The sequence below is a fragment of the Colius striatus genome, chromosome 8 (assembly GCF_028858725.1).
Source record: "Colius striatus isolate bColStr4 chromosome 8, bColStr4.1.hap1, whole genome shotgun sequence".
NCBI lineage: Eukaryota > Metazoa > Chordata > Aves > Coliiformes > Coliidae > Colius > Colius striatus.
The window spans coordinates 30,278,711-30,297,471 of record NC_084766.1 but is presented as its reverse complement, the minus strand read 5'-3'; the positions used below and the strand labels follow the sequence as shown (position 1 = coordinate 30,297,471).

The 18,761-nt window shown below is 36.7% G+C and overlaps 1 protein-coding gene across 1 annotated transcript in view; it reads left to right on the top strand.

Annotated features, from left to right (window-relative positions):
* NRAP (nebulin related anchoring protein) overlaps positions 1–18,761 on the top strand; it is a 51,124-nt gene that overhangs the window by 4,465 nt on the left and 27,898 nt on the right. The window contains exons 5-18 of the mRNA XM_010202878.2: positions 390–494; positions 1,121–1,228; positions 2,061–2,165; positions 2,719–2,826; positions 4,219–4,323; positions 6,944–7,048; positions 9,022–9,138; positions 10,854–10,958; positions 11,912–12,019; positions 12,716–12,820; positions 15,355–15,453; positions 15,896–16,000; positions 17,542–17,649; positions 18,458–18,559. Coding sequence (XP_010201180.2) covers positions 390–494; positions 1,121–1,228; positions 2,061–2,165; positions 2,719–2,826; positions 4,219–4,323; positions 6,944–7,048; positions 9,022–9,138; positions 10,854–10,958; positions 11,912–12,019; positions 12,716–12,820; positions 15,355–15,453; positions 15,896–16,000; positions 17,542–17,649; positions 18,458–18,559 — 1,485 coding nt within the window. The remainder of the gene's footprint in view (positions 1–389; positions 495–1,120; positions 1,229–2,060; positions 2,166–2,718; positions 2,827–4,218; positions 4,324–6,943; positions 7,049–9,021; positions 9,139–10,853; positions 10,959–11,911; positions 12,020–12,715; positions 12,821–15,354; positions 15,454–15,895; positions 16,001–17,541; positions 17,650–18,457; positions 18,560–18,761) is intronic.

The window sequence follows — 18,761 nt, the reverse complement described above, 5'->3', positions numbered from 1 at the left end:
TTCGTTATAGCTTAAGGTGTAAGAATCAGAAGATGAGGAAGGAAGGGTTAACTGTTAGACAGTTAACTGTTTGGACTGCTGTGTGTAGAGGCACAGTCAATGTATCTTTTCACTGGCACTAAAGCTTCACAACAAGTGATCTGATTCCCAGGGGGAGTTATTTGAGTCTTATTCCAGGATCTTTGTTCCTGGCATCTTGATGTCAGTTCTTGTTATACAAGTTCTTCATATTGTGAAGATATGTGAGACATAGGCCTTGTGCTGTACGCTGCAGAGAATATATTTCACTTGCACAGCGTTGTGTGTGTTTCCTTTTTTTTTCCTATCAGATCAGTTTGTGTATTAGAACAAGGATGAAGATTGGTAGTTATTTATGTTTTATTTTGTAGAATGCTTACTATGCCACATATGAGGAAGGGAAATCGTGGTATTCAGGAACCATCCCAGATCCTGAAATGGTCAAGATAACACAGGCACAGAAGACCCTGAGTGATGTAAGTGGTCTGATGCTTGGAATCATTTTATTTTCATGATCTATCACCTTCTGAAGACTTAACAGTGTATCAAAGCCAATCTTTGATAAGATGTTACCAAAGGAGAGACTGACAGGTTTACTTTGTAAATAACAGTATTTAACTATGTAAGTGATTAAAGCCACATAGCAAAGTTATTGCCTGTCCTGGAAATCATGAGTTTAAATATTTAAGAAGCACTTCAAATATTGATCAATGATATTTGAGTCACTTGAATCTAGAAGGCAATGCTATTTCCCTCAGTAGAGCAGAACTCATGATGGAAAACGTCTTGCCTTCCATAGACTAGACATTTATTGACTGTATTTCTGATGAAAATCACTTCTAAATTATGACTGATTGCTCATACAATGAGTTAGTGACACAGTCAACATAGACAATTAATAGTCAATAATTGAAATGAATGAAGAATGTTTTGTCTTTTATGTAGGAAATATTTTTGACAGACTTATAAGGTGTAAGTTCTTTAATTTATTTACTTTTAAATAAAGTGATACATACCTTTAGGAAGCAGGCATTAAAAGAGTAATCACAATAAACTGCAGTGAGTTTGAATGAGAATGAAACAATAAATGTTCATTTTCTAGTTTCAATATACAGAAGAATATGAGCCACAGAGAGGCAAAGGCAGCTTTCCTGCTATGATCACTCCAGGTTATCAGGTTGCTAAGAGAGCCACTCAACTAAGCAGCAACGTAAGTCACAGCTTTTTTAGTTGTATGTTAGACTTCTGAATTTGGAGAATCCTGCGTTTAGGCCAGTCACTTTAGATAATGGGTTCTCTGATGAGTATTTGTTATACTATTAATTCTACAAAGTGAGAAGATGTTGCAGACATGGTGCAGGTTACAGCATTAGCAAACTACTTGGCTTGGGAAGACAATCATATAGGATAAATGACAGTATAGATATTTCCTGAAAGATGTAGCAGCTTTTGCTGTATTTTATCACAACTTGAAAAAGATCATGAATCACTCTAAAATCTTTCTTGAATGCATTATCTTTATTTTAACTTTATAGCTTTATTAATCTCTTTATTTACATCTGATAGTTTTTGTTTTCTTTATTATTTGAAGCTAAGGATCTTCAATATTGAATTTCATTCATATACAAGCTACTTTAAACATATGCACAGAAGTTTACTTATTTATTAAGTAACATTTCAACTGAAAACGGTCAAGTAAAAATAAATAAAGTAGAAATGATTTTCAAGTATTGCATTTTTGTTCTGCAAACACTGTCTGCATGGACATTGCAGTATGATCTTAATTGGGCCAGTCTCATGATATTTTAATCAAATATATGACTCACATAAATCTAGTATGATTTGAATATTTTGTTATCTGGGTCCATTTCAGTCTGCTTCTGACATTCGCTTTAAGGAAATTGGCCTTCAATATACTGATAGTTTGACTGTACAGTGAGGAGTGTTGTGACTGCTTATTTTCTGTTGAAACTTCTGATAGAAAGTTCATATTTACTGCTTATTGTTTGTAATATGTTTTTCTATACGTTTTTCTCCCTCAGGTAGAATATAAGCGGGGTCATGAAGAAAGAGTTTCAAAGTTCACCTCTGTTGTAGACACTCCAGATATACTTCATGCAAAGGCTGGAGGACAGCTTTCAAGTGATGTAAGTGAAGCAAAATATATTGACCTGTTTTTGACTCTTTTGGCTCTTAGGACATTTATAAGTCATTTAAAAATATGAACATAATGAACAGTACAAAATTAATATTTTAAAGGCAGACTCATTTTACCATTAAGGATTTAATACTTCTAGTTATAAAGACCATATTCAGTTCTAGGCCATTTTAGGGACTGGCTGGCTGACAGAACTGAAGGCAGAGAACTTTTCTCTTCTATACCCAGCAACAGGGTACCATGCAAAGTAAAGAAGGAAGCTGCCTGACTCTAATCTAAATAGAGCAGGCATTTTGCAGAAAACATTTTCTTTAAAGAGCTCTGATCCATCCTATATGCTGAATGAGTCACGGAGGTCCTGCAGAAGGTACGTGATCGTGTAGTTAAATATGGCATTGTAAAGATTCAGGCTTCATGGCTGATCTTCCTTTAGGCAGATGACAGCCATCGAATAGCTGACTTTGCAAATCTAAGAATTGATTATGTGTGCAATCAAGATACTTTTGATCTAATTGCTCCTGAACTGTCTTGGATTTTTACAGTTGAAATACACAGAAGACTTTGAAGAACGGAAAGGGAAAGGCAGCTTTCCTGCTATGATCACTCCAGCTTATCAAATTGCCAAGAGAGCGAACGAGTTAGCCAGTGATGTAAGTGTCCAAAGCAAAGTGTCTTTTTGGGAAGAAAAAAACAAGTTGTCACACAAATTTTGGATTAAAATGTTGACTGGCAGAAATTCTATGAGCATTGTGGAGTTAGGCTAGCAGAGCACTTCATAAACAGATTTTCAAGTGTTTGACTTTTGCAAGGACAAAGTTGGGTTTATGCACAAAAAGAAAATTAGGCATTTTATTTCTGAATCAATACTTTGGATTCTTGTGGCAACAGCATCCCCTTTGCTCAGCCTCCTGGTGCACACAACTGAGAAGAATCACCTTGTGTCAGAGGAGGAGGTGTTTGCAGAGCTCTGCTTTGCCATGATTTTCCATGCTGCCAGTGAATTCTTAAAGTTTGTTCTATTCCTTCTCTTGTTTGCAGAATGAAGCTTTTATGAACACAAGAAACTGGCTTTTTGAATAGCAATTATATATATACAGTATATACACAAAAACATGTATACATTTGACACAAGTATAGATTTAGAAAATATAGCTTTCTATTCCACTCATTTTACTCTCCTACTGTTGAGGTTTTCTTTTCAACTCCTTGGTGTACTGATCTTTGTTGGCTTTCTTTTCCTTTCCAAATATAACAAAAACACAACACACCTGTATTCAGTATTGCTTCAAAATGTACAATTATTTATGTATTTCATTGGAGACTGAAAGGAAAGCTCTTTTTGTTGGAGAAGATAACATTTAGTGCTAACTCAATGGAAGCAAATTTAAAACATTATTAAGAGTCATTGAGGAAAGTAAGAAGGGATCTGTATTTTTGAAGGCAAAAGAAACTGACTGTGGAACATTTAATGTTTTTGTTTGCCTTTGATCTGTGGAAAACCCTTCATTTGTGTCAGCAAACACACATGGTGATTAAAGGGTAGCATCGGGTTACAGGCATTATTTTGGCTGCAGCAAAGGTAGTGCAAATCTTGGTCTAAACTTGAGGTTTAACATTGATTGCTTAAAATTCCCTTGATCACTGGGAAGATCAGCATCTTTCAGAAACAATCCCGTTTACTAGGGGCACTTAGATGACCCTGTGGTAAAAAAAGTGCTTACATTACAATCAGTTCTATTTTTTTAACCTGCTGGTGCATCAGGGATTAGCCATCGACAAGCAAGTGGTGCTAAACACACTGAACTAATGGTCTGGGTTGAAATGGCAAGTCCCATGTTCCCAGTGCATTATTAAAAAGTACACTGCTATTTTGGGGTTTATGTCTTCAAGTGGCATATTTGACTTCCGTGGATTGGTGACAATTGGAATTTTGTCAATCCTTTATTCTCAACATATGGATGTTGTTGGTTATCATTTGTCATGCATCACCTGTGTACCACACTAAATTCATCCACATGACTCTTTTCTTTTTTTCCTGTTAGGTAAAATATCATCAAAGATACGAAAAAGAGATCAAGGGAAAGGCCAGCCATACAGCTGGAACTGATGTTACTTTTACAAGAGAAAATGTAGATCAGTATGGCCAGGTACGCAACATCTAAGAGATATCCATGCTGATGCTGATCATTACTGTGACTGACTTCTTCATTGCATAAGACTTCAGAAACTGCAGTGAAATCTATTTTCACTTTGCTTTCCTGCATGAGGAAGCAAAGTCTCAAAGGAAAAGATGGTGTGCAACAGCAGCATGGTCTGAATGTGTAATATATTTGACATTGGCACTTACAACATGAGATTACAAGGTACATGCACTGCCACTGCATGATCCTTATGGTAGGGTCATTCCAAAAGGTAAGGCTCACCATGGCAAATTTTATCTATGTATATGTATGCACTATACATTTCTACTGTGGTATTGTTACCTACCACACTGAAATGCATTTACTTGTGGAAAATTTCCCATTCCATGAGAAAGAAAATGTAAATTCAGTTAGAAGAAAACATGAAAGGGTTGCGAAATGGTAGAAGGTATTTTTAGAAATCTTAGAAGCTTTGCAGCTCTAAATATGTGCAAGTGGCTCTGAAGATCATACAGGATGTCTCAGACTTCAGGTCTCCTACAAAAGTGATATTGTAAGCTTGACGAGTTGTAGGTGTGCATTTGAGGAAGCAAATAGGCTTTAATTCTGTTCTGGTCTGTGGCATTCCTTTTGCTTGCATTTCATTTTTGAGGGAATGCAATTATTTTTGTGGTCTCCTCAAATGCATTCAAAGTTCTATTCCAATTAAATCAGGGAAATGGTACAGATAAATAAAACTGAATACAGCTATAGGGAACTGGAAAGGAAATGAATAGTGTTTTTGTAGAAACAAAACTGTATGGTTAGGCTTAGGTTTTTCATCCTTGCTTCTTGTGAGACCCCTATACTTTGGAGAAAGGAAGGAACATGTCCTAAGACATTTGGGATTTTTACGTTTCTTCATTCCTCTCCAAACTTACATTTTGTCATGTGTGAAAAGGAAAGCATCCTTGAGGAATGTGAGTTTAGAATGTGTGTAGCATTGAAGTCTTAATTAGTTTCTGTCTTTTCAACTACAAGTTTTAGCAAGTATAAACAAATAAAATTAATTTGAAAAAGTGCTAATTGCATTTTCAAGCATTGGAATGCTGCTATCTTTAGAATTAATTTAAGGGTTTTTTTCTTTGAAAGTATCTTTGAAATTTCAGTCACAGACTTCAAATTTAATGTGAGTTTTAATCTTCATAGATTGAATTCTGATATTTGAATAAAAATATAGAGCCACTGAAATTAATAGATCTTTCTGAGTGAAGCATGACTTTATATGGGTCAGGGGATTAGATCTGTAACTGTCACAATCATGAGGGTACATCATGCAGATATACATATAGCATGAGACAGTTTAAGGAATCTTACTGTAAAATTACTGTGTCCTGAACACTTCTTTTGTTCATGTTTTAAAATCTTAGAAGTGGCTAAAGTTAATTACCTGGAACTTTGAAAGTAGTTTTTTGTATATATGAGCAATATTAGAAATGGCAAGTTAGTCTGAAGAATTCAGACTTAGGAATGGCATTTTAGGAAACTGACTCAGCTGATTAGTCAAGATTATTTTTTTATTTTCTATTCCTGTTTATAGAATAATTTAGATGTAATAACTCTAATTACATTATATTGTTCACAATCTTATAATATGACCTGTCTTATCGTGTGATATTGATGGTGCACAAAATAACCTCCAATGGATTGTTTTGAGAGGTACTCCACATATTTACAGGTATTTCTATCTGTGCTCTCCATGAAATTCTTGACATGTCATACTTTTTTTTTTTTTTTGCTTAAACTGGCTCTTTACTACAAAGGATTTATAGAATATTAAAGAGAAGATACATTACACTGTATCTTACTTTTATATATACTCAGCATATTTTCCCCAGATCTTGCCATGGAAAGCTTTGGGATGGTTATTGTGTATTACCATTTAAAAAAAAACCTCCATTATTTTGTTATTAAAGTATCAAAAGGCTATTCAAATTGTCAAACATTTGCAAATTTACACATCAAGTTATCTATAGATAGATTTAAAAGTATTAATTTCACCACAATTGTTTTTTAAACCGAGCAAACACCTTAAGGAGTTTCTCATTTTACTATCTAAATATTCCTGCTTCATTAATGAATCCCTCTTCAAAATATATCACTGCACTAGAGAAATACTATTTTTGGTCAGTTATGGTGTGAGAAATGGCCATGGAGAGATCAAGATACTTCTGTCATGTCACAGAGGAAGCCTGACCCTAGATAAACTTGGAAAGCTTAAGCAAATCTGGCTGCCTAGACATTTTTATAGTTTTCTAGGGAAACAAAGAGGACTAGGAGATATCATCTGTGTAAGAACTGAGGTGAGATTAAAAGGATGTATATCACTGTGTACTTGAATGCTACCTTGACAACAACTAATTGCTAGCTACATTTCTCTTGCTATGCAACCCAAGTAATTTTACAGGAACGATTAGTTTAATGAGTGATTTTAGTCTTGCAGTTGGTCATTTTATTCTCTTTTTCATTAAAAAAAATATAAAATGAAGCAGTGAACTTTCCTATTGACAAGGAATATGGGGCTTTGTGAAATCATCCATGGCCCCCTCTGCTCATGTATGATGAGTAAACACTGAATTTTCTTCAGGATTATATGGATGAGTATGAAGAACGCAGAGGGAAAGGAAGCTTTCCTGCTATGATCACTCCGGCTTATCAAAATGCCAAGAAAGCAAATGAATTGGCAAGTGATGTAAGTATGAAACCTGAATCAATACAATTCATAAACAATTAAAACCAGCAGTTTGTCACATCAGTGCCTGGGAGGAGAATGCTAAAATTACACTTGACAAGTAAACAACAATGACATTTCACTGCATTGCTGGGGACTGGATGGCTCAGGGGATTAATAATATCTGTTAATAGAAAGGGACACAGCTCCAACTTGCATGAGGGAGGAGATGGATGTAGCAACTAATGGGGATCCCTACTGTTAGGTTAACCCTCCTGGCAAATCTGCACCTGTATTATTAATGAAACCTTCAACTGCCTTAATCATCTTGTGGACTACTGTGGTATTCCCAGTAGTGAATAAATAGAGGATGAATGAGCTAGACTGGTTTTGATATTTTGATGTATCAAGCCTCTAGCACAAAGCAAGTCATATGGAGGAAAAGAAACCATAGAGTACACCAATGAAGCTTTGTAAGACTGAGCTTATTTCTAGGCTGAGGATTTTTAGTTTGGGTTCGTAACCTAAAGAATTGGCAAAAAAAGTGGTGCGTGCAGGTTGTTGATTAAAGACCTTCAGTCCTGTTTGAAGAGAACATTTCTGGTAGTGACAAAAAATGGATCAGTTTGTAGGTCATTACCCTTTGGCTGCTGTGAAGGATTCCTGTGAGTGACTACTTTGGTAGTCTGGACACCCTCCCTGGGCAGCCTGTGCCAGGGCTCCCTCACCTCAACAGTAAAATAGTTTTTTCTTATATTTAAATTGAACTTCTTGTGTTCCAGCTTCATCCAATTACCCCTTGTCCTGTTGCTAGATACCGTATAAAAAAGGGATGTCCCAACCTCCTGACATCCACCACTTATATACTTGTAAATATAAATGAGATTCCCCCCTCAGTCCCCTCCTTTCCAGACTAAACAGCCCCAGTTCCTGCAGCCTTTCCTCATAAGGAAGATGCTCCAGTCCCCTGATCATCTTGGTGGCCCTGTGCTGGACTCTCTCCAGCAGTTCCCTGTCCCTCTTGAGCTGAGGAGCCCAGAACTGGACACAGGACTCCAGATGAGGCCTCACCAGGGCAGAGTAGAGGAGGAGCAGAACTTCTCTCAATCTGCTGGCCACACTCTTCTTGATGCATCCAAAAATGCCATTGGCCATCTTGGCCCTGAGGGCACATTGCTGGCTCATGTTAACTTTATCATCAACCAGGACTCCCAGGTCTCTCTCTGCAGAGCTGCTAACTCACCCTGCTCTTAAGCACATTGAAAATATTTTGTTAGTTTTTACATTGTGAATCTGATCTTTGAAGGAGTAACAAAAGATGAAGAACAAAAGCATCTCCTTGTATGCGAGAAATATTGAAATATATTCCCAAGAGTATTTTGGGGGGATTAAGTTTGGTAAGAGGCCAATATAAGTATTATCTCTCTTCACCCATCCAAGTCCAATTTAAGTCAATAACCTGATGTCTAAATTAAATGAACAGATTCTTTATTTCAGTCTTGATTTGGTAGAGAAATATAATTCCTTTAAAACATTGTAAGTGCAAAAGATATATCTATTTTAAAAAGCTAGTTTCTACAAAAGGAAAAGTTCACAGAGGACTTGATGACTCTAACTGTCTGACTAGAAGACTAAAATTAGAGTACTGAGAATTAACTTTGGTAATAGAAGAACACGTAAGATCCAACCAGCTATTAGCCAAGAATCTGCTAGTTAACTAAAGCTATGAGCAACCAGTGTTGTTCAACCTGTGTAAGAGATGGATTTTTAGAAAATGTTGTTGAGTGAAGTGGCTTGCCAGGGGTTGTTAGGGCTGTCATTTTGTACGTGGTTTATTTCAGGAAGTAACAATTTGCATTGTTTCCACTTCTCAAGTTCTGTTTGCTTATCAAAACTAGAATAGGACAAATCTTATCTGGACTCATGAAGCCAGACTAAATAGCAATGGTGAAAAGGTAGACATCTATTTTGTAATTTTCCCTACTTCTTTTCAGATAAAGTACAAGAAAGATCTTTCCAAGATGAAAGGTGCAGCTCACTTTCACTCCCTAACAGCGGAAGACAACTTAGTCCTTAAACGAGCCCAAAGTGTTAACAAGCTTGTCAGTGAGGTAAGGAGTTGAATTGATCTGTTAACAAGTCTGAGAGCAGCTCATACAAACACTTGTGTCTGATGGGTAAGGACTACACATATAAAAACCTTATTGTCCTGTATGTAACAAAAATGATCTGTGTATAGTACAGAAACTGGACAGAAGGATGCAAAAGCAGATCTTCAGGTGCTGATATCTGGCACTTGCAGTGATCCCTGTGGTAGTATGGGAAATTAACCCCAGAAGAGTAATTCTAATTCTACAAATCTTAAAAAACCCCTCTGAATTATGCTCTTCATGTGTTGTGAAGTTGTAATCACAAAGTGCTTTAGGATGACTTGGGTGTGTACCCTGGGGTGTTCCAAAGAAGGTGCTAATTAAAATTAACCCTAACAAAGGCAAAATTTGTACTATTCTGTTAATGCATGTTTCCCTTCTTCCACCACGTGAAGGACTGTGAGTTACTGATAGTGCATTCTTCTGCTGCTTGGCAAGGGGGGATTGCTAAGGAATTCTCACTTCATTCTGAATTATTAATTTATTTATAGTGTCATGTCAGCTATAAAGCTATTAATACATGTGAGTTTCTAGACCTTCCCCATGGCAATTTAAAAACTTATACTCTTGAGATGTCAAAGTATAAAACCTTCAATAATGAAAAGCTCCTGGAAGCAGGACTGGAAGGGGCCTCTTGGGCTAATGTTTCCTGATGCTGTTTCGGCACTGTATCATATAATCCTCTTATTTTAACTTCTAGCCTACATTGGTTCCTGTCCATTTTATGACTATTGTGGTTTGTGCCAAGATTGCCTTTTAGTTTAAAGTTCTTCTGCCTGCATGATTACCTTTCTGAGATGGGTACAAATGGGTATAATTTTCTTCTCCCTGCCTTTGTTTTCCTAGACTAAGCAAGCCAAATTCTTCTTGTCTCTCAGTCTTTCATTGCACCTGTTGCAGGCTGAGTGCGTATTCCTTAAACAGCAATGACTTAAGAGTTCTTGATGAGGTCTTACTGGAACCTGGTACATAACTGCACTTTGCAGTGCCTACCTAAAAGTCTCTTGCTCTTGCCTTGGGCTGCATTTGCCTTTTTTGCGGCCGTGTTTCTTTGGCATCTTGCCATCTTTCTGTGGGCAGCCTACATGTGAACAATTTTCTCTTTTTTAGCCTTTCCAGGTGATGAGCTCTTATAGCCAAAATTTTTATGACTACTCCCTGTGTATATTAACCTCTACATTGCTGAATTTAGCCCTATTTCTATTACCCCTTTTAATATCAGCCCCGGCACTCCTACTTCAGAGCAAAGATGCTTCAAGAAAATGTTAATCCAGTTCTGTAGTTAAACTTCCTCTGTCGAATTCTGCTGGTAAACTTCCCCCATTCAGTCCTTCCTGTTGAAACACACCCATTGCTTTTTCTACTTTTTGCTATGCACTCACCTTAAAATTCCTTTGTAGATCCTTCGGTTTTTAAATAATTTTCCTCATGACACTGTCTCATACACTTTGCAGAGGTCAAAATGGATGAAACCGATTGCATTTCTTTGTCTATGAAATAAGGACTGAGTATATGTAAATTGCCTTCATATTAATTTTTATCATATGCCATTTGATGGAAGCCATCTATCAAAATCTCTGAACAGTGGGTTTGGCCAACAGAAAGTGTCTGGAGGAGCTTGACAGAGGAGGTTAATGTTTTAACATATCTTTCCCTTGTGCATTTTTGTCACTAAGGTGGCGTATAAGAAGGATCTTGATAACAACAGAGGCTACAGCATCAACTACTGTGATACTCCGCAGTTCAAGAATGCGAGCAAGGTCTCAAAGTTCACCAGTGATGTAAGTTTTCAGTACCTCATGTGTGGCTTACTTAGCCTGGTAACTGCTGGAATCACAAGTCATCTCTGTGTGTGTTTCAGAACAGTATGCCCTGGGAATTTGATTATAACTGATTTTAACCTAGATCTATACAGCACCTATCCTAGTCTGTCCTGATGGGTAACTGAGGCTCATTTTATATAGGATTTTGAAAAGAACTGTTATGGTAATAAGGAAGAGATGTTAAAATGAACTGCTAATCTAGACAAGTAGCTGTCAGTTGTTATTGTTACCATATCCTATTTCCATAATCATTACTTATTTCTTTGTGTATGTCATTTCCTGACTGGAAAGGTAGGCAGAAGCTAACTACCAGAATTAATGTCAGAGAGGAACATGTGTGAAAGTAGTCAATATTAATAATGATACTGCTTGTATCTCATGATACTGACATATAATTTTGCTTTGTTTTGCTTGCTATCATCATCTGAAATCCAAGAGGAGTAAATCTTTTGCTATACAGGTGACATGGTAGAATGGTTAATTTATCTTGTTACCAAATTCCCTACTCTGGGCTCGGTGAAAGCTGCACCAAAACAGTTTAGTTTTGGTAGATTATTATATGTTCATTTCTTAATATACAGATAATGCTTCCCTGCAACTTCATTCTAATATTTGTTTCTGATTAAATAATATACATCAATAGAATGCAGAGGTATCTCTTTTACGTGGCATCCAGGTGATCTGAAGAATACGTAAATCACATCTTATAAAACAGGAGACTCAGAGAAGGTTTTAGCTTTTATTTTTTAAAGTACCAAGGTTGCTGTGGACTCATGAGTTTCCATACTGGTGCAACACTAGTAGACCACAGCTGTAATAGTTTTTGTCACTGCTGTAAGATATGGAAACTATTGGAAAAACTGAGTATGTTTTCTCAGGCTATTTTTGCCTTTTTTTTCTTTTTGGTGCAGGTTAAATACAAAGAAACCTACCAGAACCAGATGAAAGGTCATTATGTAGGTATTGGCATGGACAAACGGATGCTCCATGCCATGAAAGTTGGCAGCTTGGCAAGCAATGTAAGTCGTTTTTAATCACACTTGTATGGTTGTTCCTTTCATGTCTTTAAGTTTAATGAAGTTGGTCAAAAACTTTAGGTCATATTGTACTGGGGATCTGAAGGATGGATATGTTGAGAGGAGGGGAAATTCTGTAAACTCTCTTGTTTTGATTTATAGCTCACTATGTGGAAGAAGTTAAAATGGGCAAATTCAGTGATCTGGCAACATACTGAGCTCCTTCAGTTTTCTTTGACATCAGTAGGATGCTGAAGGTTGCTTGCTGCCACACCCAGGGTCAGACCTTTGCTGAAAAAACAGTCTTTAATGAAGATTTCAGGTTTCCAATTTAATTTACTGGGTTAGTCAAGAAGCTATTTCATTACATACCATTCCTTCAAGTACGTTATTTACAAATCTGTAAGAAGCTTGAGAACTAAGCAGAAAGATAAAAGAGATGTGTCATAGGTGGAAGTTAAGTTAATGCTCCCACTGTTGGCACTGGATTAATTGAGGAGCTGAAAAAGAATCAATTAGTGGCTAAACTATGCAAATAATTTCATTTTCTTTGTCACTCATGACATTGAACTAACTTTGTTTCCTGCATTTAATATTAATATTATTGTTTCTCCTTTCCTCTTGACTGATAATTATTCAAACAAATGACAGCTTAAAAAAAAGAATGATTTTTTTGTTGTTGTTCTCTCTGTGTTTCAGATAGCCTATAAGTCTGATTACAAACATGACGTTGTTGACTACAATTACCCAGCTACTCTCACTCCTTCATATCAGACAACAAGGAAGTTGGTCCCTTTGAAAGACGTAAATAATTTTATGGGCTTTTTTTTCCCTATGACTTGCATGGCACATCATGTACCTGTAGGAGAGATTGTGATAGATTGTTTTTGTCAAATAATGATTTAACAAACAGGTAGTGATAACAAAGTTAAAACAAAAAAGTGCAGGGAGTCAAGAGGGCTCAGAGGAATAGAAAACACTGCCACCTCCTGTCATTGGCTTCTGTTCAGCACGCGTTTCACAGCCATGTTAAATGAGTTCTGCCCTACCCCTAGTCTGTGTTGCAAAATGTCTCACCATCCTGGGCAGCTTCAACAGCATCATCAAGCACTGAAATGACTCCTCCTTTGTGACTGCCCTGAAGATAGTTGTTCCCCTTTGAAGGGGAAGTAATTGGGCACATAACCTTCCTCATGTCTGTGGTCCATGCAAGAGAGGTGCCCGCTGTGCTTGCAGCTGAGTTACTGATGGAACAATGTGAAGAAATTTGTGTACTGCTGTGGTTATATGTGCTCTACAGATGAAAAAATACAGACAATGTCAGACTGTAGAGAATACCATACTTTCACCTCTCACAAGCGTTAAAGGCTTGATTGATCTCATCTACCTTTGGGAACTTAACCGATGCCTTAGTTAGGAGCACAGCCATCAGCCATTACTTACAAAATCAACAGGAAGAGAGCAGCATCTCTGCAGGGCATTTCTGTCTACCTAAGATGTATATAACCTGTCTTTCCATTGGAACTGCAAGAAATAAGGGGCAAGATGCCTTAGAGAGGCCATTACCATTATATGAGATTTATCTGGGCCTAAATACTTCTTCCAAGAAAAAAATGGTAGCATGAAGAGGTAGAATTGAGTACCCTGGTATTTTTGAGGAAGTACTTGATATACTTCAACTGTAAGATACACTATTGCCTCTTCAGGAATTTCACTTTGTTTTATAAAAAGCTTAAAAAGGAAAGTTCAGTGTTTGATTGCTTAGTACGTGAGAGAGCTGTATTCCTAAAGAGTTCAAAGTAAGTGTGAGTTCATGTCCAAAATTTACAAATAAGTTCTATCCACTCTATAAACATTTCAGCTCTACCTGTGGCTCTACAATTCAGAGTCAGCATATGAGTTTGGAGCATGTAAGTCTGAGATTGGCCACAGTGGTTCAGGTGTGCTAGGCATGATCATCATCTAATAGTTTGAAACAGTCCCAGGACTTGTCTGCTCACTGATAACCAATAGGTTTACTTGGAACTCGGTAAGGATACAACTCTCTCACACACTAAGCAATCACAAGTAGCAATAAAAACACAGTTTCAGGTAAAAAGAAATGATCTCTTTCTGTGGAATTAAAATTCTGTCTCTGTAAAGAAGCAAATGAACTACAGTGAATATTAATTAAGGCCTACAGAGAATAATAATTGTGTCCTACAGTGTAGCACTGGGTCCTTTGGCAGCAACAGGTTTGAAAGAAAGCTTCTCTATCATTTTTTTTTAACTTTCATATTTTTAGAATTTAATATCTTTATTTTATAGCTTATTATTACTGCTACCATGTTAGCTAGGAATTTAGTGGGCTCCAATCCTACTAGTGGCTGACATTAAAGTGACTTATTTATACCTTAAATATATATTTTACTTCTCTCATCGTCCACTCAAAATTCTTACACATAGAGAAATTATTTGGTTAATTATTACATTAAAACTCTAGTAAAGACAAAGTGTTAAGACTTTCCATTTGCTCTGTGCAGCATTACACTGGACAGACCATTACAGTGTTTTTTTAATAAATATATGTGGAAGAGTGGCTTACACTAAAAGGTCATGTTCCCATCAGTGAGATAAAGCAGAACAAAGCAGAGCTGAAACTGTAAAATATGTTAGGTATGCTTGCAGACCTTAGTGCACCAGCTAATAAGCAAATGTAGTAATCTGGCCAGCTGCAGATGGCACCAACTAATCTTAGGCAAGGACGATGTATCCTTGGTGGTTATCTGTAACTCATAAACAGGACAGATGCCTGAGAAAAAGGATCTGAGAATGTACTTTGTAAACCACAAAAATATCTGTCTTATGTAATGCCCTCAGTTATATCAAACCAATCACAGTGTGTGTATTTCCATATTCATGAGTTAGAGTTATATTAATCAAGCGTAGAGCTGCAATAAACGAATCATGCTTATCGATCATATTGGTCGTATTTGATTCCTCTCTGTTGCAACAAAGATAGAAGTAATCTAAGTGATGGTTAAGAATATTAGTTTTATAAGAATGCTTTGGGGGACCAGCTGAAACTGGATCTTTTTAAGAGTTTGTGGTTTTAAGGGGGAGGGTTTATAAATGAAGTTCAATTTTAAAGTGGAATAAAAACTGTGACCTCACACTACGAAATTTTCAGAGCATTAACACAAATCTCATTAAGAGATCCTGGCATTTTCCTTCACCTTTTATTATGGTTCAAGTGATTGTTTATCCAGAGTATTAACTAACAAGACTTTGTCTACTCATTTTCCATTATGAACATTTCTTCCTTTGTGAAGTCTTTTTTTAATTTGATCTTAAATTAGGTAAACTACAGGCAAAGCATAGACAAGCTGAAGTACAGCTCTGTTGCCAGCACTCCACAAATGGCTCAAGCGAAAATAAATGCGCAGCAGCTCAGTGATGTAAGTTCTGTCATCATTAGCCACTATTATTTATTAGAATTATGAGAGAATTCTTAAATATTTAGATGTAAATCCAGTAAGTAAATCCAGTATTTTCCTTCACTTTTAAGATTTGCATTGGTGTGCTTTGTTAGGGATTCATTTTCTGTGTAGTTATTAATGCATGCTTTTTAATAATATATTTTCTACTTCCAGATAATCAGTAACTATTTTACTTCTAGAATAATTCTTCAACTAGTACCTAGTACCTAGTTACCTAGTACCTAGGTAAAAGTTATAATTACCTTCTTGCCCACATACTTATGTCAATCATACGTATGAATGTATCTATAACACAGCATGAACAGCCTGAAATTCAACAGCAGTCAATCAGTGTAATGATCATATTTTTAGTGACTTAAAAATAACTGAGATTGTTGTTGACTTTTTCAATGTCTGACAGTTGAACTACCGAGCCCAGTACGAGAAGACAAAGACAAATTACACTCTACCTCAGGATGTACCTCAGTTAGTCAAGGCAAAAGCCAATGCTGAGCTATACAGCGAGGTAAGCCAAGCTATGTGGAAACAGTGGTATTCATGATGTTGTTAACAAATAGGTATGAATGCAAAGAGGATGACACTGTTTCTGGAAGCATTTGGCATTTACCATCAGTCTTTACGAAACCACATGAAACATGTAACCAGAATAGATCGGGATATGATCTCAAGTACTGTGAAACTGCCACGTTTCTTTCAAGACCTTTTCAGATGATTTGTTTAGTAAATCACTGTTCACAGAATTAACTGTGTGATGTGATATTTGTATGAAGATTTGTATTTACACAGTTCTAATGACTCACAGTGACTTCAGCGAATCTGGATCCACCCCAGTGTTGCTGACACTGGGCAGCATATTAATGACAATATGTAGTGATTTACTTAGAGGCCTGAATGTTAAAATCAAGCACTTGCAGGAAAAGTTTAAGTATTTTTTCCAGGCCTCCATTGCTGTAGATGGTTTTGAAGAGAAAAAAGCTTAACATGAGAAATAAATGCAAAACCAGAAAAACTCCAGCCTGCTTCAACTGATGTGACTGTTATTTTTGAACCAGTTTCATGACTTTTCATGGTTGTGAATTGGCATTACTGCAGTTTTTCCTGGCATATTCATACCTTGTGTTCTTCCCCTAAGTTTTATTTGAGTTGCATTGGTGGAGTGATGTGGAGCGACACTCTTTATGGCTCTAATATGTTGGGATGCATGCTCGTTGTCAGACACTAGTCAAATATACCCATATGAAAAGCCAAATCCAGAAATCAAGGCTTCCTGGATATTTCATTAGGTACACACATGAAGGCATACTTGATCCTGCTCTAATGGAGTTTCAAGTGGAACCTTGAAAAAGAGCTTAAACAACTAGTACTTTAAGTTCCATTCTTTCAGAAGTTGAGCATGTGATTCTTGTGCATTTCATCTGCGTTTGTGATATAGTGTGGCTCATGAGTGTGCTTTTGAAGCAAATCCTGATCATAAGGGTTGCTTCACTGAGCTTTGCTTCACATTCTGGGGTGGTCTCAAAGCACAGGAGCTGGATTCCTTTTGAATGCAGCCAAACTGAAAGATGCTTTCCAGCAGCTCACATAAAGAACTGCAGCTACAAATAGGTATTCAATGCATGGGACCTGACTAGCTTCAGTTTCAGGGTGGGGGAAGAAAAATTCTGAACTGACTAGTGTGATGTCTGATGCTGAGCACCAGCTGTTCTGCGCTATAGATCAGCTTCTATTGATCTCCACTCTTTCCATATGTAGGCATGAACCACAGGCACTTTTGAAAAACCTTCCCTCCCCCAGGTCTGTTTAAAATTGAGAGCTATTGGTTCCTGTTCTGGGATTTAAAGTCCCTGTAAACTCCAAGAATAAAACCGTTGGCTCAATCTTGGCCAATTAATTAGCTCAAAATGATAATGAACCGTCACTTAAGAAGATTCCAGTTTGTGGACTGAGCATATTTATACTTCTGGTTTGCTCTTAGTCATTTTCATGTTAGTTTGAAGATCTTTGTGTTTATGCTTTAGTGACATGTTACTGTCTTTCCTTTCTCAGATTAAGTACAAAGAAGGCTGGGAGAAGAGTAAGGGACAGGGCTTTGAAATGAAACTTGATTCTCTGCCGTTACTTGCTGCCAAAGCTTCAAGGGATCTTGCCAGTGATGTATGTTATATTTAATTACCTAAGAATTATTCTTTATATAGGTTGCTATAGTGCAGGGAAATAAAGCTTATCTCACTTCATCTAGATATTTAAGGCCTGCATTTGGCTGTTCATCTTTCTCAATGGCTGATGAACCGTTGGAAACTTTCTCAGACTCTGCTGTGAAATTTCGCTCTCTGAATATTGTTTTTCATAAATACAAGTGTAAAAAAGGAAGGAAAGTTTGCAGAATAACCCCATAGTAAAATTCAATGTTTTGAGTTGTTTACAGCCTCAAAAATACTGCTGTCATCCACTGCAAAGGGAATGCATATTTCTTTACTCTGCTTCTTTAACATAAACACATCTATATAAAAAGAATTCCAAGTGAACTGATTCTTAATCTGCAGAGAGGCAGAAAAGGAAGCAACTTTTCCTGCAGCTGGAAATGGTTCAGCAACGATGATGAATCTGAAATTCCACTGCATTAAGAAAATAAAATCTTAAATACCTTGCTTGACTTTTACATGATTCATTTCTTGTGTTTTGCTTTAAGAACCAGATAATTTAGCTAATCAGAAGACTTTAAGTTCATAAGCATATCCACCTCAAAGGAGTAAGCCTTAAAGAATGAGATTAGACACAGCATAAATGAGACTATCCTTTCACTTCTGTGAATTTCTGAGCAAATGTAGGAAATCTGAAGCGACCAAGTGAGAAGCAGACTAAGCCCTTGTGAATTTTTGACCATCCAAATTGCCAGTAAAAATATATTGCTTATCTTTTGGGTAATTAAAAATGTTCTTTGACTTGAACTTTTTTTTCACAGATTAAATATAAAGAAGAATATGAAAAAACAAAAGGAAAAGCAATTGGAACCAAAGATTCAAGGCTTTTGCACTCTCTGCAGGTGGCCAAGATGAATAGTGAGGTAAAATATGTATTTCTCCTACTAAAAAGGTGGTTTTCATAATTATCAACCTTTCAGCAGCAATATGTAATCTACCACTGTTACTGCTTTCACTGTAAGAAATTCTTTGAAACATTTAACAAAAATTGGTTTCTTCCCTCTGTTAATCTGCAGTGATTGCACAGTGTTTGTGTTTTCATAGGGAATTCTGCGTTAGTGGTGT